The 26,272-nt window shown below is 49.3% G+C and overlaps 3 protein-coding genes across 3 annotated transcripts in view; 2 read left to right on the forward strand and 1 right to left on the reverse strand.

The window, feature by feature from the left end:
- The window catches only part of LOC147434844 (uncharacterized), a 47,359-nt gene that overhangs the window by 16,827 nt on the left and 4,260 nt on the right, over positions 1-26,272 (forward strand). The window lies entirely within an intron of this gene.
- Positions 18,757-20,787, forward strand: LOC147434845 (uncharacterized). The gene is made up of 2 exons (XM_086489691.1): positions 18,757-19,545; positions 20,752-20,787. The coding sequence occupies exons 1-2, from the start codon at positions 18,757-18,759 to the stop codon at positions 20,785-20,787; spliced, it is 825 nt and encodes a 274-aa protein (XP_086345817.1).
- Positions 23,710-24,476, reverse strand: LOC147434846 (uncharacterized). The gene is made up of 2 exons (XM_086490038.1): positions 23,793-24,476; positions 23,710-23,752 (listed from the first exon to the last, which is right to left on the reverse strand). Exons 1-2 carry the CDS (start codon positions 24,350-24,352, stop codon positions 23,710-23,712), a joined length of 603 nt encoding a protein of 200 aa, XP_086346164.1. The 5' UTR covers positions 24,353-24,476.

Genomic DNA, 26,272 nt, shown 5'->3' on the forward strand with positions numbered 1-26,272 from the left:
GAGTCTAGACCACTGTTCAGCCAGGTGAAGGCCTTCTTGCCCAAAGCTTGGTTGGGTTGGTGGTTACTGCATGACACATACAAGGCGGTCATTAGAGCGTCAAAGCGCACTACTGAGCCCTCTGAAGTACTACCACAGACGGCGTCAACCCTTGGTACCCAGTAGAAGCATATTAACCCCATCACCCATACCTACACTTACGGCTACCTCCATTCCTTCAACCGGTTCTACATCCTCTAGGTCACCTTCTCCGGTAAGGCTCTCCCCCATTTTGTTACAACAAGCTAGTGAGCAACAGGCTCCGGAGCAAGAGGCCATGGAGGAGCTCACAAGTGTTCTGGCTAAGGTGAACATCAAGTTCCCTACCTTCAAGGGTCTCTCCACAGAGGATGCAGACGACCATGCTCGGACGTTTGTTTCTCTTTGCAAAGGTTGTGGCCTCAACAGAGAAGATGCCTACGTGGTACTCTTTCCATCCACCTTGGATGGTCTAGTAGATAAATGGTACTGTCAGTTTGCAGAAAACCACTTTAGTGCTTGGACCATGTTAAGACAACAGTTCTGTGAAGCTTTCCGACCAGGGGATTTTCAAGAGAAGGTTCTAGATGAGTTGGCCAACCTGTTGCTCCAACCCAAGGAGACATTTACAGAGCTCATGACCAGAACAAAGTCCTTGGTCGCCAAGCTGCCTTAGCAACCAGGGGAATTTATGGTGAAGAAGTGGGTAGAGAAGGCTCTGCCTAAGACTTCTCAACAAAAGCTCAGAGAAAGTCTCCGTCCTGAAGCCAGTCTGGAGGACTTTGTTGCTGCTGCTACTAGAATAGAGGGAGCAAGAAAGCTGTTCAGTGACTCTCCTCAGGTAGAGACTGCCCCTGTACTGGTGGACAGTCCATCAGACCCCTTGAATTCTTTCCGTAGGGAATTGGAAGCCCTAAAGTTACAGCGTGCCCTTCAGGAAGAGAGATCCTTATCTCATAGACAGGAAAAGCCTCCACATCAAGAGGCTTATGATCAACTCAAGAGAGAGCTAGAAGAGCTCAGGTCTCAGCAGGAGACCAAGGCTATGGTATGGTGTAGCTCATGTCGCTCTCCAGGGCATCCTCCTCAGGACTGCCCACTTCAAGCTTACTGCCATTTCTGCGAGAAACCTGGCCATGATGACAAAAAGTGCTATTATCTGAAGGGAATGCGGCAACTACAACAGAGCCTCGCCCCCAACCTTCAACAAGGGTTGACACGTGCATCCAACATGGTTTCACCCTATGGCCATCGAAACCCTATGCCACCTCTGCTGACAACACCTCCTATGCAAGGTATGCACAACAATTTTCCGTCTCAAAGTTTTTATCATGCTAATGCTCCCTCAACCCCTCAGAGCTTCTACACTTCACCCTCCAACTCCATGCAACAACCACCTTGTCCGCCGTTCCGTTCATCCAGTCGGCCCATTTTATGCTACAGATGTGGAGAGTATGGGCATTATCAGAGCAAATGCCCTCTGCCAGAAGGCTCTCCTCCGTGCCAACTTTGCCCTGAGGCTCAGGATCACTACACTAAGGATTGTCCAAAACAGCGCGCCTCTACCTCTTCGAGCCCAAGTCAGAGCCAACCTGTATTCACCTTTCCCAAGATCAATTTGATAGCAGTTAGTACCAACCCCAAGCCACCACCTTCTGCCCATATGGTTGCCTCTCAAGACAAGTTATAGCTGGTAGAGGAGCCAGCTGTCCTCACACAGGCTCAGAGGCCAGCCCTCGGCCTCAATCTTCCAGCAGGTACAACCCTTTCCTCCCCAATGTCTCCACCTCGTCCAACAGCTGACATGCCATCCTCTAGTGTTGAAAAAGGATCTTCTATGCTCTCTGTCACAAACGGGAGCGCATAACAATATAAAATACATTCGGATAAATAGGATTTATCACTTATTATTGAGGCCAGAGGATATATATATATATATATATATATATATATATATATATATATATATATATATATATAGAGAGAGAGAGAGAGAGAGAGAGAGAGAGAGAGAGAGAGTACTGGGACCAGAAGATGGGCTGGTCCCCCCCCCCCCGTAATAGTATCTTTATTACTGAGGAGAAGTCTATACAAGCACTTGAACCGAACGTATTACCACGTTCGTTCTAGAATAAGACTTGATGGTTCCTGGAAGCCTCAGCTTCCGATTCCTAGGGCAAAACCCTATTCCAAGGAACTTGCGTTCCTTATTCCAATTCCTCGAGAATCAAGGTTCTCGCCTCTGGATCTCACCTTCGAGACTCAGGGCATGGCATCCTTGCAACTCTTTTCCAACTCTCTTTCCAGAGTCCTCTTCCCGCAGAACAACTCTGCTTTCCCGGACACGAAGTCCTTACTTGGGAATCCCAACTTCCGGATCACAACTTGAGAGACTACCTCTCTCCGATCCGTGGATCTACTTCCCAAACTCGGGTACGAAACCCTTGGGCTGATCTGGCTCTAGTTCCTCAGAGTGCTTTTTCTCTTGCAGAGGCTCATGCCTTCCTCTGCTCCTACTCCCTCACGAAGAGGAAGTACACCTGCAATCAAATACTCACAGATCAGAACATGAAAATCGTTACCTTCAAAGTCTCGACGCTCGAAACGCAACTCCGTTCTCGAAAAGCAATTCCCCGGAAGAGATCTCTCCATAGAAAATCCTCTCTTCCAATCCTACACACAAAAGAGGTGTGTTCTCGGGTTCCTTCTCGTAAATCAGCCCCGTCTACAACGTTTATGGGCTGAAAACAGAGAAAACCAGAAACTTGTCGCGATGGAAACACGCTTCGTAGGCACTTCTTCGCGAGGGAACTCGCGCACTGGGTCTTGGCGACATCTGGTACACTTGGGGCAGCCATGGGCATCACTGGCAACGTCTTCTTTATGGCTGAAATCTGCAGTAGCATCTCCTCCTTGCAAAGATTGGTCCTCCCCTCTGAGTGAGGGCATGTGATGCTTTTATAGCTCCTAGCCACGGGCACGAATAGCTGCTCGCGTAGAGATCGCGGCCGGGTTTTTTATTTATTTATTTATTTATTTTTTCTATTTTGCCAGAAAAAGCGAGAGAGAAAACGCTGGCTGATCTGTTGCCTTATTTATCAGATGGCTGCCCACTTATTAAGTGGACGGCCGGCGTATTTTAAAAATAATCTGAACCTGCCCAAAAACTCAATAAAACCTTATAAGTTAAAAACAATGCTTTCACAGCACTTCCCAGGCGTCCCTGGATGCAATCACATGCACAGTTGCAATGCAGACATAGACTTCCTCGCGGGAAAGCATCTGCTTTCCCGAAAAGCAATCCCGCTTTCTCAGAAAGCATCTGTTTTTCCTCAAAGTTTCCTCTGAACCCATCTTCATTCAAGTGCTTGCTTTTCCTTGTGCACAATTCTAACACAGTTCGGAATTTCCTCCCGACTATGGATATTCCCTTTTCGATGTACCCGTCACCCACCTTGTGACGCATCAGGAATACCCATCACCTAGTCCTTTCCTACCGAACTTACGGTACAATCTCCTTCACGATGCTCTATGTCACCCATCCTATGACGCATCAGAGATGTCCGTTCCCGGATGGTCGGATACTTCTTTCCGATGCTCCCTGTCACCCATCCGATCTGACGCATCAGAAGTACTCGTTCTTGGTGGCCTTACAGATATTCCCGTTCACAGTGCTCCCGTCATTACTTTGAATGACGCACCAGGAATACTTTGTACTCGGATGTCTCCAGTGAGAAAAACCCTCTCACTTAAAAATCCAATAATTCATTTAGAATTATTTTTCCTTTTGTTCCAAGCGAGAAAACCCTCTCACTTATAAATCCAATAATTCGTTCATAATTATTTTTCTGTTAGATAAAGCCAATTTAGCAACACTCTCCGATGTTGATGGGGCTTTCTTAGAAGCAGTTGCTGACTTACAAAAGATCAAGGAAACTGAGAAAACACTGATCCCAAGAGAGAAACCTACAGCAGAGACTATATTGAAGAATACCTTCCAGCAAGTGTCATTGTATGACATGCTTCGACTTGATGCAAATTTTCGAAGTGACAACCTTGCCATCATTCAATCTCTGTACCCTGGTGCAGGGTCTAGTGGCGGGCACCTTCGAGTGCTGCCTTTAGAATCCTACATGATTTCCTATCCCGAAGCTTCACTTACTGATTATAGGAGTCCGCGTCTAACTGTCTCTATTCTAGGGAGCGAATTCTTAGGAGTCATAGTAGATGGTGGGTCGGGTATCAACCTGATCCCTGAATTCACTATGCAGGCATTGGGTCTCCAGCCCACAAGGCCTGCCCCATTCACAGTGACTTTGGCCGACCAGAGGACTGTCTACCCCTTGGGCATTGTAGAAAAGGTGCCTCTTCAGGTTCAGGACTTCACATTCATCTTGGATTTTGTGGTGGTTCGCCTTCCCCAGGTAGAAGGCGGCTTCCCATTGGTCATTGGCAGACCATGGCTACGACACACGAAAGCACTACATGATTGGGGGAACGATGCAATGTGGATACGAACCCCTGGCTCCCTAATGCAACCAATTCGCCTTGAAGGCGGAATGGATCCAGTGGTGCACCATAGTTCTCTGTCCATGGAGTCAAATCCCGAACTAGAACAACCTACTCCACTTGATGGGCCAGATGAAGACTTGCTGGAGTGGTTGGAAGCTACCGAATCTATGCCTTGTTATGGGGTATCTATTCAATCGTTGCCTAGGGATACCCGATCTTAGAATGTTCTTACAATAGCTAGGCCCACCAGTGTACTGCCTAGCCTCGAAGCAGGTGTCGAAGTTCTATATGATTCAGATGCTCCTACAGTGGAAGCCTATGGGCATGGGGAGCATTTAGAAGATCAGCCGAGAGAAAAGAAATCTCCTCTATAGGAGTTTAGCCAAATAGCACCCTCTGAGTTTGAAGATCGTGGCGACACCATTGGCATCCCTGCTGGTTCCCTCTGCAGAGTCCTTCAAAACTGGGCTATCGTCTTTGTAGGTGCACTCCTTATGCTTGGTGGCTGTGGCTTCCTGTGGCTCTTTACAAATCATCACATTACTGATATCCCTTTTTGGTCGGTGTGCATTCTTATCTTCATTGGTGCAATTGGTTGCACTTACCCTCATAACGCTCTGGTTGCTTCTATACCTTCAAACAAAGCTACTGCAGTTGGCATTGGTATCTTCAGTGAATTTAAAAATCATAATCCCCTCCCACCTAGCCCTTGCTCTACCCACCCTAGTCTCCTCCTAACCCTCACCCTCCCCCTCCCCACCCCTCTCCCCCTCGCCCCTACCCACCTAGGGGGAATAGGGTCTACCCCACCCCTCCCCCTACTCGCCCCTACACACCTCTCCTCGCCCGGGTACCTCTCTCCTCGCCCCTACCCACCCTAGCTCGCCCCTACCCACCTAGGGTGGGTAGGGTACCTCTCCCCCTCGCCCCTACCCTCGCCCCCTCGCCCCTACTCTCTCCACCCTCGCCCCTACCCTCTCCACTCTCGCCCCTACCCACCCTGGGTGGTGGGTGGGTAGGGCCTACCCACCCCTCGCCCCTACCCACCCCTCCTCGCCCCTACCCTCTTCACTCTTGCCCCTACCCACCCCTCGCTCCCTATCCACTCTCTCCTCGCCCCTAACCTCCCTCCTCACCCCTACCCTCCCCCTACCCTCCCTCTTCGCCCATACCCACCCCTACCCTACCCAACCGCCTACTCCTTGGCCCTCTCCACCCCCAAACTACCCATCCCCTTTTCCCCTAACTACCTATTCTATTGGCTTAGCAGAAGAAAGCTGCATGGTTTATCTAAATTGAATTTTAAGCTGAACCTGAAAGTGGAAGTGACCGTAGAAGCATTGTTTCTTCACCTATTGGATTGGCAGGCGAAGGCCGCATGGGTTTATTTGCTTTGAATTTTGGGCTGAACCTGATAGTAGATGCAGCATGATGCAGCATTCTTCAGTTATTCTTTATTCTGGTCTTCTCTCACCGAGACGGTGAGCGGTCATGTGGTGGGCAACCTGTAGTAGGGCTACAGTGTCACTTTCACTTTCACAGGACAGATAGTTGGACAGTTGGTCTGGTCTGGTTCACTTTGCACGGACACTCTGGGTTGGGCAGTGACACGTGGCAGGGATACGAACGGTGGTCTAGTGGACATCGTGGCCAGGTCACCACCAGCTAGCTAGAGATTTATGACGCGTTGGTGTCTCTTTATGGTTGTACACATGAGTAGTTGTTCGGGGTCATTATCGGATCTTCTTCATATGTGGTTCAGCGTCGTCGTCTAGAGTAGCGAGTCTTACACAGAGCACTTCTTCACCATCCCTGCACATCTGAGCCTCGACACCCCCATTGTACCCGTGAGTTCTGGGCTGGAGCTGAGAGTGCTGCCACGCCAGAGTCTGTACTGGTCCGTTTGAGTTTGTCGAGTCCATATGTTCTGGTCTACTGCTGTGTCTTTGTTGTTTTGCTGTTATCTATGGTTTCCTGTGCTTCATTCTGTTTGAGTGAGATGTCACGCACAGTGCATTGAGGAGCACCCACTGTCGAGAGTACGACACATTATCCGCGCTACAGGTGCTCTGCTACAGGCCCTTGCTAAACTGGCACCAGCTTCTTGGCTTTTTTCAGATATTTAGCCTGATAGAGGAGCACCAGTGTCCCTTGCATTAAGTTCGGCTTTCTGAGGTGGCGATCATGCTACGCTTTGCGACGAAGTTGCAGAGCATGTGAAGCTAAGCGGCGGCTTTCATCCAATAGGGAGAGATGAGATATAGAGGCAGATTCCATGCCCCAACTTGCACGCACACTGCCCACCCTAGGGGATCTTGAGTTGAACTCGAATGGAGCTATGGCTTCCAAGCGGAAAGCGAGTTGAAATGGCGTGTGATTCGTTGTTGCTTTGAAAGAAGTGCGGTATGCCCAAAGAGTGCCGTGAATAGCCTGAGCCCAAAATGCCGGATGGAGATGACATGCCTTCCGCAGGAGAGCTATCAGAACCTTGTTGGTGCTCTCGGCCTGCCCATTGGCTCTAGGATAATAAGAGCACGACTTGCGATGAAAAATCTTGTAATTGGCCAGCAAATTTGAAATCATGTCATTGACGAAATGACTGCCCCTATCGCTGGTGATCTCCAAGGGACATCCAAATCGGCATAAAATATTTTCATACAAAAATTTGGCTACTGTATTGCCAGTGCAATCTACTGTCGCCAGTACCTTTGCCCACTTCGTTGCATAGTTTGTAGCCACTAGCAGATATTTTCGATTACTTGGTTGAGCCGGGGGATATATTGGACCCACAAAGTCCAAGCCCCATCTCTCAAAAGGTAGCCATGCCATCGAGACCTGCAGAGGACGGTTGGATTGCTTACTTGGCTTCGACCCACAGCGCTGGCACACATCACAAACCTTGGAATATGCTATTGCATCCCGAAAAACTTAGGGCCACCTTAGACCACTTTGTAGAATTTTCTGGGCGGTGATGTGACCAGGGTAATGGCCACCAGTGGGACCATTATGGGCATCCTCCAGAATATGCTCCACCTCATGAGGTGAGACACAACGCTTCAGAACACCATCTGGTCCCGACTTGTAGAGCTGGCCCCCAATCGGAGTGAATGGCCTGGATTTCAACAGCAATCTCCTCTTCTGCAGTTGAGATGCATTCTCTGGGTACAGCCCAGTAGATAGAAAATGCAAGACCTCGCCGTACCATTCTGGAGTGGTATCTATCTTAAAAAGAGTGCTATCCGGAAAGTCGTACGCAATCCATGTAGCTTCTTCACCTGTGTGAATGCGAGAGAGGTGGTCAACCATGACATGATGCTTGCCAGGACGGAGGACCACTTCAAAATCAAATTCTTGGAATAGGAGGAGCCATCGCCATACTCGACCTGCGACCTGTGGCTTATTAAGCAGATAGCGCAAGGCATGGTGATCAGTAATAATTGTGAAGTGGACCCCTAGCAAATAGTGACGAAATTTTTGTAGAGCATACACTATAGCCAAACCTTCCCTCTCTGTGGTGCTATAGTTGCGCTCTGCTTTGGTGAGCAGTTGACTTGCATAATGTATAGGGCGATCCAAGTTGAACTCTTTACTAGGCTGAGTCAGCACAACACCCAAGCCAGCAAACTGGCATCTGTATGCACATGAAAAGGTAGAGCCCAATCGGGGGCAACTAGAATAGGTGCTTCAGTGAGGCGTTTTTTGAGGTATGCAAATGCTTCAGCCTCGGGTGTTGACCATTGGAAGGGAACAACAGCACTGGTGAGCCGGGTCAATGGTTGAGCCACCTGTGCATACATACGTATAAACCTGCGATGATATCCGGTGTGGCCCACAAAGCTCTGAACACCTTTGGGATTTAGGGGAGGAGGTAACTTCAAGATGGCCACTATCTTCTCTAGTCAGGCGCTAAACCTTGAGCAGACACCACACGGCCCAACAATGTACCCTCAGTGACCAAAAAATGACACTTGTTCGGATTGAGCTTCAAACGTGCCTCTCTGCACCTGAGGAAGACTGCAGAGAGCTGAGCGAGATGCTCCTTTAGATTCTCTACTGGGGTCGAACATTGGGCACCCGAGAAGGTGGAAAAGTCGTCCATGAATATGCGAAGATGATCAGTAAGCAAAGGACAGAAGATGAGATATACTGTGCGATTGAAAGAGGGCGGAGCATTTTTAAGCCCAAAAGACATTCTAGTGTAGATGAAAATACCCCAGGGAGTCACAAAAGCCGTTTTGATCTGATCGCCTGGATGGATACTCAGCTGATTGTATCCACTGAACCCATCCATGAAACTGTACAGTACATGCCCTGCCACATCTTCGAGCACACACTCAATGAAGGGTGTGGGAAAACCATCTAGAATAGTTACCTTGTTCAGGGCGCGGTAGTCGACGCACACGCGGATTTTATTGGACTGCTTTTTAGGCGCTATGACCATAGGCGATAACCACTCCGAGTGCTCCACAGGAACAATGATCCCTGCTTCTTGCATTTTTTCTATCCCTGACTTGACAGCTTCAGCATACTTTGGGTTGAGCTTATAAGCTCGGCCTCTGACTAGCTTTGCCCCTTCTGTGAGAGGAATAGTATGGACACCCAATTCTGGGGGAATACCTTCAAAATCCTTGTAGGACCAAGCAAAAACATCCTTAAAAGAGTGCATGAAAGAGACTACCTGATTGAGAAGCGCGGGGTGCTCCCATAACCAGGTCGCTAAGAGGATGTGTTGAGGGTTGTCAGGGTCGCCTAGGTTGACTTTTTTGACCGGGTCAGGTGGTGTAGTTGGTGAGGGTACCTTAGAAGATGAGGACTGGGCCGCTTCTTGGAGCTTCAATACATCATGGGTTGGCGTTTGATCGATTGGAAACTTCGCATACTCTTCTTGTAACCATCCTGGTGGAAGCTCTTCAAAGGGTAAATCCTCAGACACCTCAAAGTGCTCTGGCGTAGGTGGAGAGTCAGCCGGAGTGGAGGCTAAGGAAGGAGTTGGGATGTTGGGGAACTCTTGCAAGGGAGACGTTTTCCCCCTTCTATGGTGGGTTATAGGTTCACCAAGGCCGACAGTTTCCATCAAGGGACCCTTTGAAGGATGGTCATCAGAGACTGGCACACGTGCTTCTGGCTGACTTGCTAATGGCTGATCGGGATCACTGGCTTCGGGTCGAGGATCAGGGAAAGAGGGTGTATCTATAGGCAAGGGTTGAAGAGAGACCACATAGCATGGCATCGAGGTGGTAGCTTCTAACCACTGCAGTAAGTCTTCATCGGACCCATCAGGGGGGACCGGTTGCTCCAAGTCAGGGTTGGACTCAACTGATAAAGAGCTATGCTGAACTACCTGATCCATGCCTCCTTCGAGACGAATTGGCTGCATTGGAGAGCCAGGGGTATGTATCCACATGGCGTCGTTTCCCCGGTCGTGAAGTGCTTTAGTATGTCGCAACCATGGTCTACCAATCAGCAAGGGATAACCTCCTTCAACCTGGGGAAGATTAACCACCACAAAATCCAAGTTAAAAGTGAAGTCTTGTACCTTCAGAGGCACCTTGTCGACAATGCCCATTGGGTAGACTGTTCTTTGATAGGCCAATGTAACAGTGAAAGGAGCAGGCCGGGTAGGCTGTAGACCTAGGGCCATCATAGTGAACTCGGGCATCCGATTGATTCCAGATCCACCATCCACGATGACGCTGGATAGTTGGTGCCCATGAATAGTTCCCGTGAGACGATGACTTTTTTTTTCCCCCGAGAAAAGATCCTTTCATTAGTTAACAAACCTGCCCATAAAGGGCTACAACCAGCCCCTGTAAGAGAGGCCTACATCAACAAGAGGGGAGACTCTCCCAATGAAAAAACAAGGTATGTACAATGGCTAACTCAGGAGATGGGAGGGGGGAAAAGCCACACTGGTGGTCGGTACTGCCAGTGGGGCACTCCTTGGACCATGGTGAAAAATGGTCCAGGCTGCCACAGTCTAAGGAAAGCCTCCCGGCGCTGACGCATGCGGTCAGAGCTACCCTGGAGCTGCTCGAACTGGCCTCTGAGTGTGTGGACCAGCTCTAGCCAGAAGTCGCGAAAAGTCTCCTCCGGAGGAACACTGCGAGTCTCAAAAATGCGGAAGCAACGGGCTCTCCAGATGAACCAGAGTGTCAGGCCACAGATGAGCTCCCAACACCTCTCTCTATCCCTGCTCTGCTCCTGCTGGACCAACTCTGTGGCAGGTTGAAGTGAAGGCCTGGCCCCCTGTATCACAATCATCCTGCTGACTGATGCCATCTCGTAACTGAGTGCTGGGCCCGTGAGAGTGGACCAGGCAGTAGCACCCCAAGTGCACTGACAAACTGAAGAGAGCATCGGCATCAGTCGCAGAATCCGAAGCCATACCTGCTGCGCCATGGGGCAGTCCCACAAACAGTGTCGCTGCGTCTCTCGTGGATGGCCGTAGGCGCCACAAGCCACTGGGAGACCACTGTGCACAACCTATCCTTGTTTACAAACGGGTAGCGAGATAGAGGTTGGTAGAGGCGGAGCAGTCCCTAGACAAACCTGCTGAGGAGAGGTCACCAGATTAGGATCAAGAGGCCCAAGAGCAGCTAGACAGAGGGATAGAGCATGAGGATTAGCAGTCGATGGCAGTTCAAGAGCAACCTAAGTTGCCGTAGGATAGGCCAGTTCAATAGACTTTGGATCTCTTGGAGATTCAATTGCAGGTGCCTCTTATAGTAGACACTATTGAAGAGGAGAAAGACAACGAGTCTTCTCAGTTTGTAGAGGATTTTGACTATTTAGAAAGTTTTGCATCACCTGCAGATGTTCCATTATCATATATCCTGCATGTAGAGTTCTTTGAGGTTGGTCCATGGAGATCTCCAAATGTGTCTTTGAGGAGTGGGCAACTATGCATCGACATGTTTTTCCTCCGGTTGCCAAGAGCACATCACATTCTCCTAGGTCCAGAGAGAGCTCCAATGGTTAGATTCAGAGTGCAGAATTTACATGAGCGCTTCTTTTGAAATTTGGACGAGGGAGGCTGTCTATGATACCGTACAGGAGCAGACAATGGTTGAGGCCAACTACTTTTTGGATATTAAACAGCTTGTAGATTTGTTTGAGAGTCGGTTTAGTGAGGCCTCGGGGAGGTTGGTTTGGTCAAAGAGATGTGCATCTTGGTACCTTCGCTTGGCTTTTGAGGTGAACGACGAGTGGGTCCTTCCTGCCTTTCTTACAATATGGTTGTGCCGTAGATCTGCATCCTTTTTTGGGGTACATCATCAAAAAATGTTAGTAAATGCGGATGATTTTGGAGGCACGGCCTAGGGGTTTCACAGTGCCTTGGATTTTGTGAGCTGCTACATGAGGTTTTTATAGCGGATGTTTTATATCAATCAGATACACAGCATTGGACTTCATGGTTTGCGCTACATTGTCTGAGGCAGGGTAGTTTTCGTACGACGTACGGAACGTCTTGTTCCGTACTGCGGGTCACGTACCGTCCCGTTCGTTTAGTACGTTCTGTACGTTTTTTTTTTAATTATTATTATTTTAAAAAAAAAGCAAAACTCACAATTGTGAGTGGATTATATTGAGCAGCCCAAAAAAATTTAAATGGCTGTTTATAGCCATTGGCAGCTCTTGACTGTTGACTAAGGGCCATTGAGGGCAACTTTTGGGGCCGTTTTGGAGCGCCAATTCAAGCACTTAAGCCACATTCAAACATTGGATTCTATGTGCTAGGGCTCCACTTCTCTTATGCTCTCCCTCTCCCCCACGCTCTCCCTCTCTCATCGAGAGTCATCATCCATGCTCTCTCTCTCTCATGCTCTAGCCTCTTCCTATTTAAGCAATGCCTCTCCATCTTGTTCTCCAACACTTCCAAGCTCTCAAGCTCTCAATGCTCAATGCTTCCATGTTCTAGCTCTCAAGTGACAAGCTCTAGAGACTAGAGTCTTGCCTCTCCATCTTCTCTCCATTGGGTTCTCCCTCTCAAGCTCCCATTGAAGATCTCATAACGTCAAGTTTCTTTAAGTGTAAAGTTTAAACCCAAGGGACTAAGCCTTAGACGTAAGAATTCTTTGTTTTTTTATTTTGAACGTACGTAACGTCATCGTACATCTTAATATTTTTTAGTTCGTTTAGTACCGCACATCATCGTACGTGTACAAAACGTACGGGACCATACGAGACCACTATGGTCTGAGGTGGACAGAGCTTTGGGTAGATCTGTGTAGACTTGATCACACTCTAGATAGCTACATTTCAACACCTAGTAAGAGTATCTTTATCCCTAGATATATCCTATGGTTTGATTTGGGATTTTCCCCATGATCTCGTTGTGTATCTTTCAAGGGTTTTCCCCATTTTTCTTGTATATGGACCTATGGCCGATTTTATGTAATACAAAGGGTCAAAGCCCCACTTTCATTGCAAAAAATAAAAAAGAGAGAGATAGATTTCATTATCGTCCTTGGAGGTCAAATATGACCTATGGGACCAAGAGCCTCTTACCAAGAGGGTACATTGGAAACATGACTAGATGCAGGTACAAAAGTTTAATTCAGAGAAAGGCGCTGACTTAACTGTTTTGGTCTCATATTTTTCTTGAGCTTTTCTCACCGTTTCCCATAACTCTTCAGGCCATTTTTCTTCCACAATAGGTACATATGGTGGAAAACCCCTCAGTGATTCGTCTTTGCTATTGGGCACGACTCTTGTGTCCTCTACATCAGGCAAAGATTTCTCAATGCTATTTACTTTTTCGGGTACCCTTTGTGTAGTTTAAACAGGTGTCTCTGTGCTCGGTGGTTTGATTATCCTATTCGTCAATTCCACAGGTGGAGGCTCTAGTAAGGCTTGTGCAGTCTCAATCAACCGCTTGCAGATCTCCAGTCTCTGTTTCTCCAATTCTGGATATGGATGTGTCATCCACCTTTGCTCTAGAGTTTGTCTGTTTTTCAATCTCGCTTCATATGCTTGCAAGATTGCATCCAATGTCCAACAGTTGGTGTTTGGAATGAGCTCGCTGCTGCTCCCGCCTGCGCACCTTCCCCCCCTCTCCCCTGCGCGTACCCCCCCCCCCCCCCCCCCGCTCGCTGTCCCCTCCGCTGCTCGCTACCCCGCGCTGCCCCACCCCCGCCCACCCGCCTGCCTCCGTCGGCGCCCGCTGCCGCCGCTTTAATCTGTGGCTGTGGCCTTGGAAAATTCTTCATCGCTTCGCCCTCCTTTTACAGCAGCAGACACAGATGGAGGCTCAAGCTCCGCCCCAGAGGGACTCCAATGAAGCCCCCTCGCCCGACCCCGCTGAGCCCACTATTTGACTTGCTCTTTCACCGACAGAGCAAGCGAGCCTAGTCGCAGAGGTAGAGCGCCTGCAGGCGACTTCTGTCATCTGCAAGATTCTCGACACCAGACCTAGCAGAGGAGAGCTGCGTGATCTTCTCCAGGCCCGCCTTCTCGTAGAGGTGGGCAAGATCTTGGACGTTCAGATTCTCGGACGAGGCTACTATCAGATCGAGTTCGAGACCCCCGAGGTGGCGTCCAAGGTAATCGCCATGAGTCCCCTGTTCATCCGAGCAGTTCGAGCCCACTTTCGACAATGGAGACACGGTTTTGACCCTGCTTCGGATGTTCTGGTAGAGGAGGTAGACATTCCCATTTCTGTCTGCTTTCCTGGTTTGCGGAGGGAGTACCTACCAATTTTGTCCGGGATAGGCTCAGCGATTGGGACTGTTCTGGAGACACCCCACACGGCAGCCTTGGTAGCTGCCAAGGCAGCTGGTATTCCCTCAGTTCGCGTCCTGGTCAGGGACACCCACACTCTCCCGAAGGTCATCCTTCTCCCTCGGGTGAGTGGGGGTTGGTTTTGCCAGAGCGTGGAGTATTCGGGTCTCCCGAATCAGTGCTTCGTTTGTCGATAGATGGGCCATCTTGCGAAGGCCTGTCCTAGGCGGAGATCCCGACCTACACCTCTGTCCCAGCCCCAGCCCCAACCCCAGCCCCAGCCCCAACCCCAGCCAAGGGCTGGCCAGCAGCAGCAGGTAGAGCCACCCTCCGAGCCTGGGGCTCCAGCGGAGGAGGGATGGCAGCAGGCTCGAGGTAGACGACGGCGTGGGCCACAGCGGCAGTCTGGCACACCCAAAGTGGTCCACAGGCGCCTGCCCAGCAGCATTGGGTTCCCACTGGGAACCGTTTCAGTCCTCTCGAGCAGGATGAGGTCCCTGCTCCAGATTCCTCTTCTGCTTCACCTTCGACAGCCCCCCTCCCCTCCGAGATCCCCTTCGCCTCCTGCTCCCGTCGCCGCTACCCCTCGCCCCCCCTTTCCCCCTCCCCCTCCTCACACCTCTCACCCTGCTTCTTCACCCCCCCCTCCCGCGCCCGTCTCACAGTCTACCCAGGGGGCAAGGCCAACCTTGACGGCTAGGCGATCTCTTGGCAGTGCTTTCGCCACAAGTCGATTGGCGAGGGAGGGACAACCTTTTTTACGACCCCCTCTTCTGGTACAAGCATCTCCCCTTGCAGCAGTTCCTCGGGGTCTGACATGCTTCGACATTGGACGCCGATGGGACTCTTTTGCCTACGATTTTACACGCTACCTAGGCGATCCCGCATCACATCTGGATGCAGCATGCTTCAGGGTCCATGCTCTGTTCCTTGTAGCTAGGGGGATAGAGGCCCTGGACTCAGCAGTGGGCTTCTCTTTTCCTTTGTGTGGCAGGGACCAGACTGAGTGGACCCTTGACTCAGTGTTGGAGTGGCTGCAGACTCAAGTTCTAGAGTTCTCTCACCACATGGGAGAGCTAGGAGTTACAGACTTGCTTCAGGCTTTCTGGCCATTGGCCAAGTTTGTGGTGACACCTCCAGATGCAGCAGAATGTAGACACATTGTGATACACTTCTTTGCTGAGACGCGTTGCCCGCCATGCTATGTATACATCCACGAGGACTCCTGTACAGAGGAGGTGGCTCTACACTCGGCTCGGTCTACATGGGCGTGGGTCCGTCACTCTTTACAGTCACACCTATCTAGAGGACGCTCAGATGCGGACTACTCCCCATCCAAGCCACCCTCGAAGATAGCACGTTTAGCCGCTGCGGCAGCAGCTGTTCTCTCTCGCTCCCCATGAGGATCGTCTCATGGAATGTGCAGGGATTAGGCAGCCAGTTTCAGCGTCAGAGGGGCCAATTGCGCTAGGAGCTGCAATGATGCCTTGTGGGAGGAGAGATTGACATCCTTATGCTCCAGGAGCATCACCTGTGTGAGAGCCGCATCAAACGGTGTGGTCAGTTGTTACGTAGCCGATGTGATACTTTTTGGTCAGCTGCTTTTGGACCTGGAGGCATCCAGGGTGGGGTATGTATGACTATTGCTGATTCCTTGCAGCAGGCCATTGTGGGCAGAGGGATTATTGTGCCAGGCAGGGCTCAGTGGATCACTATGCAGGTTCAGGGTTGCCTTGTGGGCTTTCTGAACATCTATGCGCGAGTGCACGAGCAGAGTTTTGGACGCAGATTGTTGAGTCTTTACCGCAGGCAGAGCAGTGGTGCATAGGGGGTGACTTCAACATTTTGGAGGACCCCTCTGACAGGATTGGTGGGAGCCATGCTACTGTGCTTGGAGTTGAGCTTGCAGCTTGGGAGAGGTTTTGTTTGACTCTGAGGGTTTCGGATGTGTGGCAGCACTCTAGCTTTGTGAGACCCCCAGACAGCCTGGCCTTCTCGCGTTCGGATCGTAGAGTGGGAGGAGTGAATCTATCGCGGATAGATCGCTTCTACACTAGTGACCACTTCTGTGACTTGGGAGGGACAGTTGGCATTTTGGCAGGGACTGCCTTCTCTGATCACGCTCCAGTGATCCTCACAGTGGCCGACAGACAAAGAGGGGGGAGCACGATGCTTCGCATCCCAGAGAGAGTCTTGCTGGACTCTACACTCAGAGAGAGGGTGGAGGCTCTTTGGACAGAGAGCTTAGACATGCAGGTTTCTCCCGCTGACAGAGTAGCTTTAGGACTCGGCCAACTCAGTCGGTTCTTTTTTCAGGAGTCCTTGGATCGCTTGGCTGCAGCGAGAGAGGAGCAGCAGCGTCTCCGACGGGGTGTTGCTTCCCTACAGAGGCTGCAGGAGCAGCATCCAGACAGTCCTTGGGTGGAGGAGCAGTTACAACAGGCTCGCCAGGAGCCAGCTAGCACAGAGGAGCGGCGCCATGAGTTTGCTTTCCATCGACAGGCATCACAGTGGACGTAGGTGGGTGACAGAGTGACGGGTGCTTTCTTTGAGGCAGTGGGACCTCGGCATGCACATGCCAAGGTCAGTCAGTTGAGGAGGCCCGATGGGTGAGTTGCTTCTGAGCCAGAGGACATGCGTGCAGTTGCTACTGACTTTTACCATGAGTTGCTGGTTGCAGAGCCATCGTCAGAGCAGCAGGATGCATGCAGAGAGCAGGTATGGGCACAGATGCCTTGCCTTGCGACAGAGGAGATGCGACAGAGGCTTGAGCTGCCACTTCAGCTTGAGGAGTTGCACACGGCTCTTAGTGCGCTTCCCCGTGGTAGCTGTCCGGGGGAGGATGGCTTGACTCCTAGTTTTTTCTTGGAGTACTAGGACTTGCTTGGCCCAGCTCTGTGCAGTGCTTTTCAGTACATCTTGTACACAGAAGAGATGCCTGACAGCATGAGCAAGGGCTTGATATACCTCATTCCCAAGGAGGGTGGCTCCTTGGATGAGATTCGGCAGCGGCGCCCCATCACCATTCTCAACTCAGCCTACAAAATTCTTGCCAAGGCTCTGAGTTTGAGGATTCAACCACTTCTTGAGAGCTTGATACATGGGACTTAGACAGGTTTTGTCAAGGAGCGTAGTATCCTTGACAACATCTTCACTTTCTGGGAGGCTTCTGCCTTAGCGCGGCTCCGTGGTGAGGACTTGGTGATCCTTCTTCTCGACTTTGAGAAGGCCTACGACAGAGTTGACTGGGACTTTCTTGAGGGCACTCTCCGTAGGATGGGCTTTTCAGATGCTTGGATCAGAGGGGTGTCAGCTTTGTACAGACAGGCACACAGCCAGGTACTGTTGGTAGGTGGTAGAGGGGATCGTTTCTCACTCACACGCTCGGTCAGATAGGGGTGCCCTCTCGCCCCCTTCCTCTTTCTGTTCTACGTTGAGGCGATGAGCAGGTTTCTGGTGTCTCAGCAGGTTGGTTTACAGGGCTTAGCACTTCCGATTTGGGGAGATGAGCTCTTGGACGCTGAGTTTGCAGATGACTCAGCCTTGTACTTGGATGGCCAGCAGGCCAACCTGCACAGGTGTGAGTAGGCTCTTGAGACCTTCTGTTGTGCATTTGGCGCACTGATCAACTGGAGAAAGACTGTGGCTTTCTCGGTTGGTAGTGCTCCTATACCCGATTGGATGCGAGGAGAGGGCTTCAGGTGGATTCCCCCAGGGACCGCAGTTCGTTACCTAGGTTGCTCGGTTGGTTTGGACCTTTCTCCTGAGCAGCAGATTGCTCCCCTTCTCCTGTCCATCAGGAGGAAGTTGCTACATTGGAGCTCCGCAGGACTTTCTCTGGCAGGCAGAGTTGTAGTGGCCAACCAGGTGTTGTTGGCTACTATGTGGTACATCACTTCTTGCTGGATTTTCTCGAGTTCTTGTATCAGCCAGATAGAGAGGCTGATCAGGAACTTCCTTTGGTCAGGGCGTGACACTCAGATAGCCCGGGCCAAAGTGGCTTGGCAGGTCATCACTTTTCCTTGCTCTCAAGGAGGGCTTGGGATCATTGATCCAGCACAGCAGAGCAGAGCCCTTCTTGGGAAGTTCATCGTCAGAGGACTCCTACCAGGTAAGGAGCCCTGGAAGGAGCTCTTGCTGCAGTGGCTTCGTGCTAGGGTTCCTCAGGCTGGAGGCCCCTGGCGACCTTCGACCAGATGGATCTTTATAGAGATACGCAGAGTCGGCTTGAGCAGGAGATTGGAGGACCGCTTCGCTGTGAGTTTGCTTCGATCCTGGGAGCAACTACGGCGAGGCTTGGAGCAGCGTTAGCCTACTTGCACGGAGGAGGGACTGAGACGGCCCCTTGTTTGGAACCCCATGGTCAGCACACATAGAGGCCACTCGGTTGGTAGTCGGCCTCATGTTTCCTTGGGTCCCATGGCAGTGGGTCCAGCACGCTCTCTAGGTGACTGGCTACAGTTTTCGGGCCTGCCAGAGGAGCTATAGAGCCTTCAGCTACAGGGCATGAGAGGGGTGCAGAGCATGTGCCAGGACATCTCAGAGGCAGTACCAGCTGAGTGGCTCACACCTCTCGAGTCAACAACGCCCAGATGGATGGGAGCCTTCACACGACAAGAGGTTCTCATCTTAGTTCGGGCTTGTTCAGAGACTGTTCCCTCCCTGTTCTTCGAGGTGCAGGGTGAGGGACACTTACAGCGCATCGCAGTGGAGGCCCCGCAGGTTGCAGAGTGCTGCTTTCAAAGGATCCGAGTGGTGGGCATCTGTGGGAGGACTTGTGTCATCGACCCTGACCCAGCAGCGCTTGAGACTGGACACTGGAGGCTGTGGGCTTGGGAGTGCTGTCCACTGGCACGAGTACAGTGGGATCCTGGAGAGTGGCTTTGGAGGGACCCTTTCTCTTCTAGGGACCACCCAGGTGTCCCCTTCTTTCAGTACACTGTGCGACTGGGACGTCACATACTGGCAGTACAGAGAGAGGCTCGCCGTGCTGCAGCACCCCATTGGCAGGAGGAGGGTCTCACAGCTGAGTTTTTGGCAGCTTTTTGGGAGAGGTTGTGGGACTCCAGACAGCCGCGGCGAGTCACTTTGTTTCAATGGCTGGTCGCACACAGAGCTACAGCAGTTGGGAGTTGGCTGGTACATAGTGGTCTATCGGCCGCGTGCGCAGCCTGCGGCCACCTGGTGGAGACTCAGCGTCACTGTCTTTGGGACTGCCCTTTGGCACAGCAGGTGTGGCTTCGTGTTCTTCGGCTGATGCCTGCTCTCTCCACGGCACGGCAGTACACCTGGGGGGCAACGGCTTGGTCCACTCTCACGGGCCCGGCACTTCAGTTTGAGCTATCTTCCACCAGCAGGATGATAGTGATGCAGGGGGGGCGACCTACACTCCAGCCTGCCATAGAGCTTACCCCACAGGAGTGGAGCAGTGAGAGAGAGGTGTGCTGGGAGCTCATCAGTGGCCTAGCACTCTGGTTCTTCTGGCGGGCACGTTGCTTCCGCATCTTTGAGGCTCGCCCTGTACCACCAGCAGAGACTGTTCGCGACTTTTGGCTAGAGCTGATCCACACCCTCACAGGACAGTTTGAGAGACTCCAGGGCAGCTCCGACCGCATGCGAGAGCGCAGAGAGGCTTTCCTTCGACTCTGGCGTCCTGGACCTTTCTTCACCATGGTCCAGGGTACACTCAGATGGCACTACCGCCCACCTGTGTGGCTTTTCACTCCTCCCATTTCCTGATTTAGCCTCATTGTACATATGCTGTTTTTTCATTGGGAGAGTCTCCCCATCATGGTTGTTTTAGCCCTCTTTTGAAGAGGTGGTTGTAGCCCTATGGGCCGTTTTATTAACTAATAGAAGGATCCTTTTCTCGGAAAAAAAAAAAGATTGCATCCAATGGTTCGTTTATCTTATCCACCAATACAGACCCTCCTGAGCTCGCACTCCTAGGTCCCTCGGTTGATTTTAGAGAGTCAGACTCCCTTTGCTGTTTAAGTTGCTCTCGAGCCGTCGCCAGCTCAGCTTCTACAGCTTTGTGTTTCCGTTCACGTCTAGCTTTCATTTTAGCTCTTCGTTCTTTCCAAGGATTATCACGACTGACGCTAGACTTGTCAGTTTTGATTTCCTCTTGGTTTTCGTCGTTACTCTTGGGCTGATTAACATCTTTCCTTGCTTGGGCTCTCGTCATGACCTTGACAGGAATTGTAGGTTCATTTTCTGAACCTACCGGCGATGGTATTGAATTTACCATGTTTAACGAAGTTTTTCCTCTCTTGTCAGGATGATTCGAAATCGACAATAAAATGAGTGATGCCACAATCGTTACAATAAGCATTTACCCTTACGATATCCGTCCTTGGACAGTCTTTCATAAGGTGATCTCCATTACATTTGTAACAAGGTCCTCGAGGCATAGGTGCATTAGCATAAGGTTTTTGCGGATACGAAGGTCTAGGCTTGGGTCCTCTTGGAGCTATAAACATTACAGGTTGTGGTTCCCAGTTATGGGATCCTTCTCTTCTTGATGCTGGCACTTAAGAGATGTTTCCACCTTCCTCTTTCCAACCTTCAGGTTGAGGTGCCTCCTCGTAATGTGGATAACTCGGACGGTTATAACCTCCTTGTTCCTCATATTATGATGCTGGCACTAGCTCTCTTTGCTGTGTTTCCTCCGCAGATGTAGATGTAGCGTATCTAACAGCTACCTGTGTTTCTCCTGGCAAGGGTGGTTGAGCTCCAAGCACTGGCATGGGCTTCTCAACTCCTGCCGGATAATGAGTTGGCCCCGGCATGTATGTGGGTGCTGGTTGTACTTGTTGTTCTCGTGGTCGTTCTCTCACATAGCCCTTATTGTAAAAACACTCGTCTGTTGTGTGATTTGTGAATTTCTTCTCGATATCACACCACTTCCGTGCTCTCTGCGGTATGGTTGGACAATCTCTCGATAAATGGTCCCATCCACAGCTATAACATCTCCTTGGCTTTGGTACGGTTGCCACCGCTGCTGAATTGACTTGTCTCAAGAGCTCTTCAGTCATTTGTTCATAGTTGACCACAGCATCCGTCTTTTTAGCAGTTCTAACTGAAGATGTATCGCTCGAAGTAAAACTCTTTCTGTCACCACTCTTTTCTGCTTCATCCTCAAAAATTCTATAATTATGGACCATGTCTATTGCTACCTTGGTCACTTCGTCTAACGTACCACACTTCTTTAGGTACAAGTCCTTTTTCAGTACCTCACTCCGTAACCCTCGAATAAATCGACTGACTATTCTGGCTTCCGTCGGAAGTTCATCTACTGGACATCTCTTTACATACCTCTTCATTCTTCTGGAAGCGCCTCTTACAGACTCCTTGTTTTCCTGCTCGAAGTTTATAATTTGAGAGTAAGAGTTATGCTCTAAACCTCTTTTGGAAAACTCACCCGTGAATTCGTCATAGAACTCCTCCATGCTTGTGAATTCTACGTTTTTCAAGGATTGAAACCAATCCGTTGCGTCTCCCTCTAGGGTCATACCAAATCCTTGAAACTGCGTCCTATCATCGGTGATATTCTCAGCCTTGATGACCTGCATAAAGCTGGCCACATGTCCAAATGGGTCTCCTGAACCAGAAAATTTCTTGTTCACCCACTTCACTACGTGGGATGGTCTAACTCGTCGATCTCCAAACATTCTATCTGGAGCCATACCTCCTATGCCCTCTTCTGCTGGAGCTCCTACTACAAGTGCTCTTCTTGCCGGTGCTCTGGCAGTCACTCCATGTGATGGTGGATGTCACCAGCGTGTGACTACTATCTATCCTTTTTGTTGATTTCTTTCTTATTATCTAGTTACTTTCACTTTTTGGAAACACCCCTCGGGAAATCTAACTACCCTGCATTGCATAGCTAGTGTGGAACTGTCCAGAGGGAGTCCAGGCCTAAGGGCAAGAGAGCACTAAGGTTGGACAAGGACTATGGTTAGCCAAGTGGGGTCATTGACTAGCCAAAGTGGAATCCTTTGCTACAGAGGCTACATTTCAGTTCTGGATGTGGCTGCAGTGTACAAAGAGGGTCGGATGACCTAGAAAGATACAATGGCAGCATCTCCTAAAATTTAGGGAACTGCTATTTTGGGACCTGAAAATGTGTTGACGTCATTACCTCCGGAATGACAAGGGGAACATTTTCTTACTCTGTCGTGAAGTCAACTGGGCAACCGGTTGGGATATTTTTAGACGGCAACCCCGAAACGGGAAAATGCTTATAAATGGTGCACTTGCCTCATGCAACAAAAAGTGGCGCTGAATTTAGGAGTGGGAGAGCCTCATTTTCAGTTTTGTCACAGGTTAAGAGCTATGGAGTGCTTGCTTTCCCTCTTATGCACAGTGCGGTGCCAAGAGTGATGCCCTGCACGCTACGCACTGCCCTCTCTCTCCCCTTTGGCAGTATGTTATGCCCCTCTAGTGGGCTCTTCATTTGACCAATGTACAGTTGTGTGGGTTCATGCGCGATTGCCGAGGCAAGAGCCTCTTGCACAGGTACTGGATTAGCTAGCGGCTAATCCCCCGCAGGTACAGGTGAATTCGGAGAGGTTTCACGCCAGAAATCTCGTCCGATTCAAAGGGCAAGTAGCCCTACAGGTGCGGGAGCTCGAGGACTTGCTACGGATGCGACCGGCACGCGAAATGGAGCCCGAAACAGTGAATTACAGCCTGCTGTGTATTTTTGCAGGTTTAGGGTTTTGGCCCTAAACGGACCCTAATACCCCCAGGAGGTTCGGGGACGCAAGGGGACCGCTGTACAGGTGATCTGGCGCATTTTCAGGGTTGAAAACAGAGAATTCAGCGTGCTGCAGATTCTCGCCAGGTTCTGTAAAGTGCCCGTATGCGTCGGGAAAGTCAGTCAATGCGTGGGAATACTGACTGTGAAGGGTTCTAGTACAGTTATGCTGCCGAAATCAGGCCATAACAATCAAAATTCAGCCAAGGTTGTGCGGGGCAGCTTGGAAAGAACCACAGCGTTTATTCCCTCTTTTAAACAATAAAGAAATACCGAAAGGGGCGCCTAAGTTAGGGGCCAATCTGGTGTCGGTCTACTCATACAGGTGCAATCTAGCATCTGTATCCCATTCCCCTCTCTTGTGTCACTATAGCGCAGGTATAATAGATGACTAATAATGGGTGAAAGCTAAATCAAGGTTTGAAGTAAAGTCTACCGCCCTTTTTGGATTCAACAGGCCGGTTTCAGTGGATGTGTTGGTCTCGTATAGACCGAATGTCCACCTCTCGTTTCTGGCCTTTCTGCTACCATACTTGTACTAGGAGTCTTTACTGGAGCTCTCATCGTAGTTCCTGCTATCACAACTCTTTTTCGGCTAGTAGACTCCTTTGGAATGCTTTTCTCACGTTTGGTATGCTCTGTCTCTCTTACGGACTCATCCATGAACTCTATATCAACCTTTTCTACACTCTTAGGCTTTATAGCGTCTGGGTAAAGTGTTGACACCGATACTCCATTGATCTTAAAGTTATGAAGATCTATTTGGACGGTCTTACAATACCTTCTCTCGTACTTGTCTACTATGAGATTAGGATATCCTGGTTTACTCCTATCTTGAAAGATATACAAATACTTCTCTTTCGTCAATTCTCTTAGTACAGGGTCCATGCACTTGTAAAAAGTGCTTCCCAATTCTGGTTGTCCTCGGTATAACCCATCTCCTAGGTGGTCGGTAAAGATTCTTTTTACCCAAATAGCGGTTTTGAATAAGGTCATAGGAAGTTCCGGTTGCTTTTCAGCAACGTCAAACTCTTCCTCATTCACCACTATGTTTCCAAACTCGTCCACTAGGTCCGGATCTCCTACAACTCGGTACTGGGCACCTTTCAAGTCCACATAACAATCAGCATTGTAGGAAGCGTCTACAAAATCAGGGGCCATTCCAGGAACATCACCGCAGCGGTAATAGTAATTACCATTGCTGTCCTGATATATGGTTGCTCCATGTCGGTTAGGGTACTTAAACACTAACTCTATCTTGTTTTGTTCCTCGAAGAGATTAGATGTCCCTGCTCCCATGTCACCACTTAAAACACTCCTGCCCTTTCCTTCAGAAGCCATGTCGGAGGATGAGTAGTCAGAGGACGTACTAGATCCTTCTTGTATAGCGGTTAAGGGTTCTAAGTCAAGCTGGTTTACACTCTCCTCAGTAGACGTTGTGCTTACTTGACTTTTGACACTTTTAGCTCCTGACTTAAAAAAGGCTCCTGATCTTAAATACATAAGAGACTCAAAGCTGTATTGCAAACTTGAAGCTTACCTCGATTTCTCCTGTGAGCTCCCGTTGTATGGCAATTATCCGTTGTATCTACAAAAGTATGATTAGCCTTTTTGGACTCAAGGGTTGAATAGCAATCCCAATTTATATAAAATTTTGTATAGCATCAAGAGATAATCATGAAGAACAGTGTTATGTACACATATGTTTGGTCTGTCTGCTCCTCCGTTCCTGTTTCTGGAAAGTTAGTCCCAAAAATTCCGCAATCAAGTCTTATACCTGACCTCTTGTTTTAAGGCTTTTGCTTATCCAATTTTACCTCTGAAAGTTTCTATGAACTCCTTAGAGTGTCTAGATCCTTGCTGTGAGGTTCAATGTTGATTTTGGCCCATTTTCTAGGTTCAAAGACTTATAGCGCGCTATAAGACTTTAAGTCTATTCCTGGGGTGATTTTTGACCTATGACTCCACTTCTTGGTTCAACTTGCTCTTTTAGCACCTCTTGTCAAGTTTCACTCAATTTGAACTTTTTCTTTGGTGTCTGGGTCAATTTTAGTGTTTCGTTTCAGAAACGCAATTTCTTCACAGGGGTTTTGAGGTACTTAGATTTGTCCAAATGACTTAAATTTTGCATGCAAGCTTAATAGGGCTAGATGATTCTATACCCAAGAGGGTTTGCCAAAATAAAGCTCCTAAGTGCACTATGGGACTTATAGTGCGCTATAAGATATAAGTTGCTCACTTTCAGTGATTTTTCAACTGTCTTTGGTTCCTTGCCCTCCCCTTAGTCTAAAAAGCTTAAGTATCAAGTTTCACTTCAATTGGAGTTTGTTTGACCTCAGTTGGATACTTAGTTCCGTTTCAGATAGCAGGTTGGAACGGACTCTCCACCTTTTATGCATCCAAATGTTCCCAAATTTGATGTGCAACCTTCTTTTTGTTTGTTTAATGCAATGGTTATGCTCAAGTTCTAAGTTTGCACCCAACTGGTAGTTTCCTGTCTTACAGCGCGCTATAAGATAAACAGAATAGTTTTGGCACAGTTTTCCACTCTGTCTTGCTCCAGGTGTCTTCACAAGGTTATGAAAAGTCCATATGTCAAGTTTCATGCAAATATGATTTTATTTGCTATCCCCTTTTTGGCTTTGAACTAATTTGACATAACACTTGGAGTTTCTGTGTTGGTAATTGTATTTGTTGATCCCCAAATTCTTCAACACTTGATTTTTAAGGTTCAAAGATCATGTAGAAGACTCACCAACAACTCTTAGCACTCAATTGCCTGTCAGGTAGCCTAAAAGACATATAGCGCGCTATAAGTGTTTTTGGCTATTTGGCTCCTGTTTCTTACTTTTATTGGTTGCTGTGAGTTCCCTTGGTCTCCCTGATCCCCAATATGAGTTCAAGTATCAATACCCCTTTCTTTCACTCTTGTTTGGACAGATTCTCCCTAATGGTTGTTTCAACCCTTTTTGTTTCCGTTTCGTGGCAATTGTCTGCGTTGTTTCAAGTGCTCGATCCAAATCCAAATATATGGTCAATGTGCATCCTCTAGGGATGTGTAGGGTGGGTTTTTCTTTCAAGGCAAGCAAAAAGCCTTGTTGTTTCCCTTTTTTGTTACTTTTCAAGAGGTGTTCAAACCATTGGTGAGGTCACATGTTAAAAAAGGATACAAAATGACCATAATAGGTCTTATAGCGTGCTATAAGTCAGGGTTTGTCCAAACAGGGCCCAAATCAAAAGCTAACCATATCATCATGTTTG

Source organism: Adiantum capillus-veneris, chromosome 19, assembly GCF_014529385.1.
Source record: "Adiantum capillus-veneris isolate H3 chromosome 19, ASM1452938v2, whole genome shotgun sequence".
NCBI lineage: Eukaryota > Viridiplantae > Streptophyta > Polypodiopsida > Polypodiales > Pteridaceae > Adiantum > Adiantum capillus-veneris.

What these genes read in the sequence shown, in the direction of transcription:
- LOC147434845 (XM_086489691.1), top strand. Translation starts at nt 18,757, where the DNA reads ATGAGAGGGGTGCAGAGCATGTGCCAGGACATCTCAGAGGCAGTACCA. An exon ending in CACGGCAGTACACCTGGGGG is followed by an intron (nt 19,546 to 20,751) that starts GCAACGGCTTGG and finishes TGTGGTTCCCAG; the next exon opens with TTATGGGATCCTTCTCTTCT.
- LOC147434846 (XM_086490038.1), bottom strand. Translation starts at nt 24,352, where the DNA reads ATGGCTTCTGAAGGAAAGGGCAGGAGTGTTTTAAGTGGTGACATGGGA. An exon ending in GTAGACAAGTACGAGAGAAG is followed by an intron (nt 23,753 to 23,792) that starts GTATTGTAAGAC and finishes CATAACTTTAAG; the next exon opens with ATCAATGGAGTATCGGTGTC.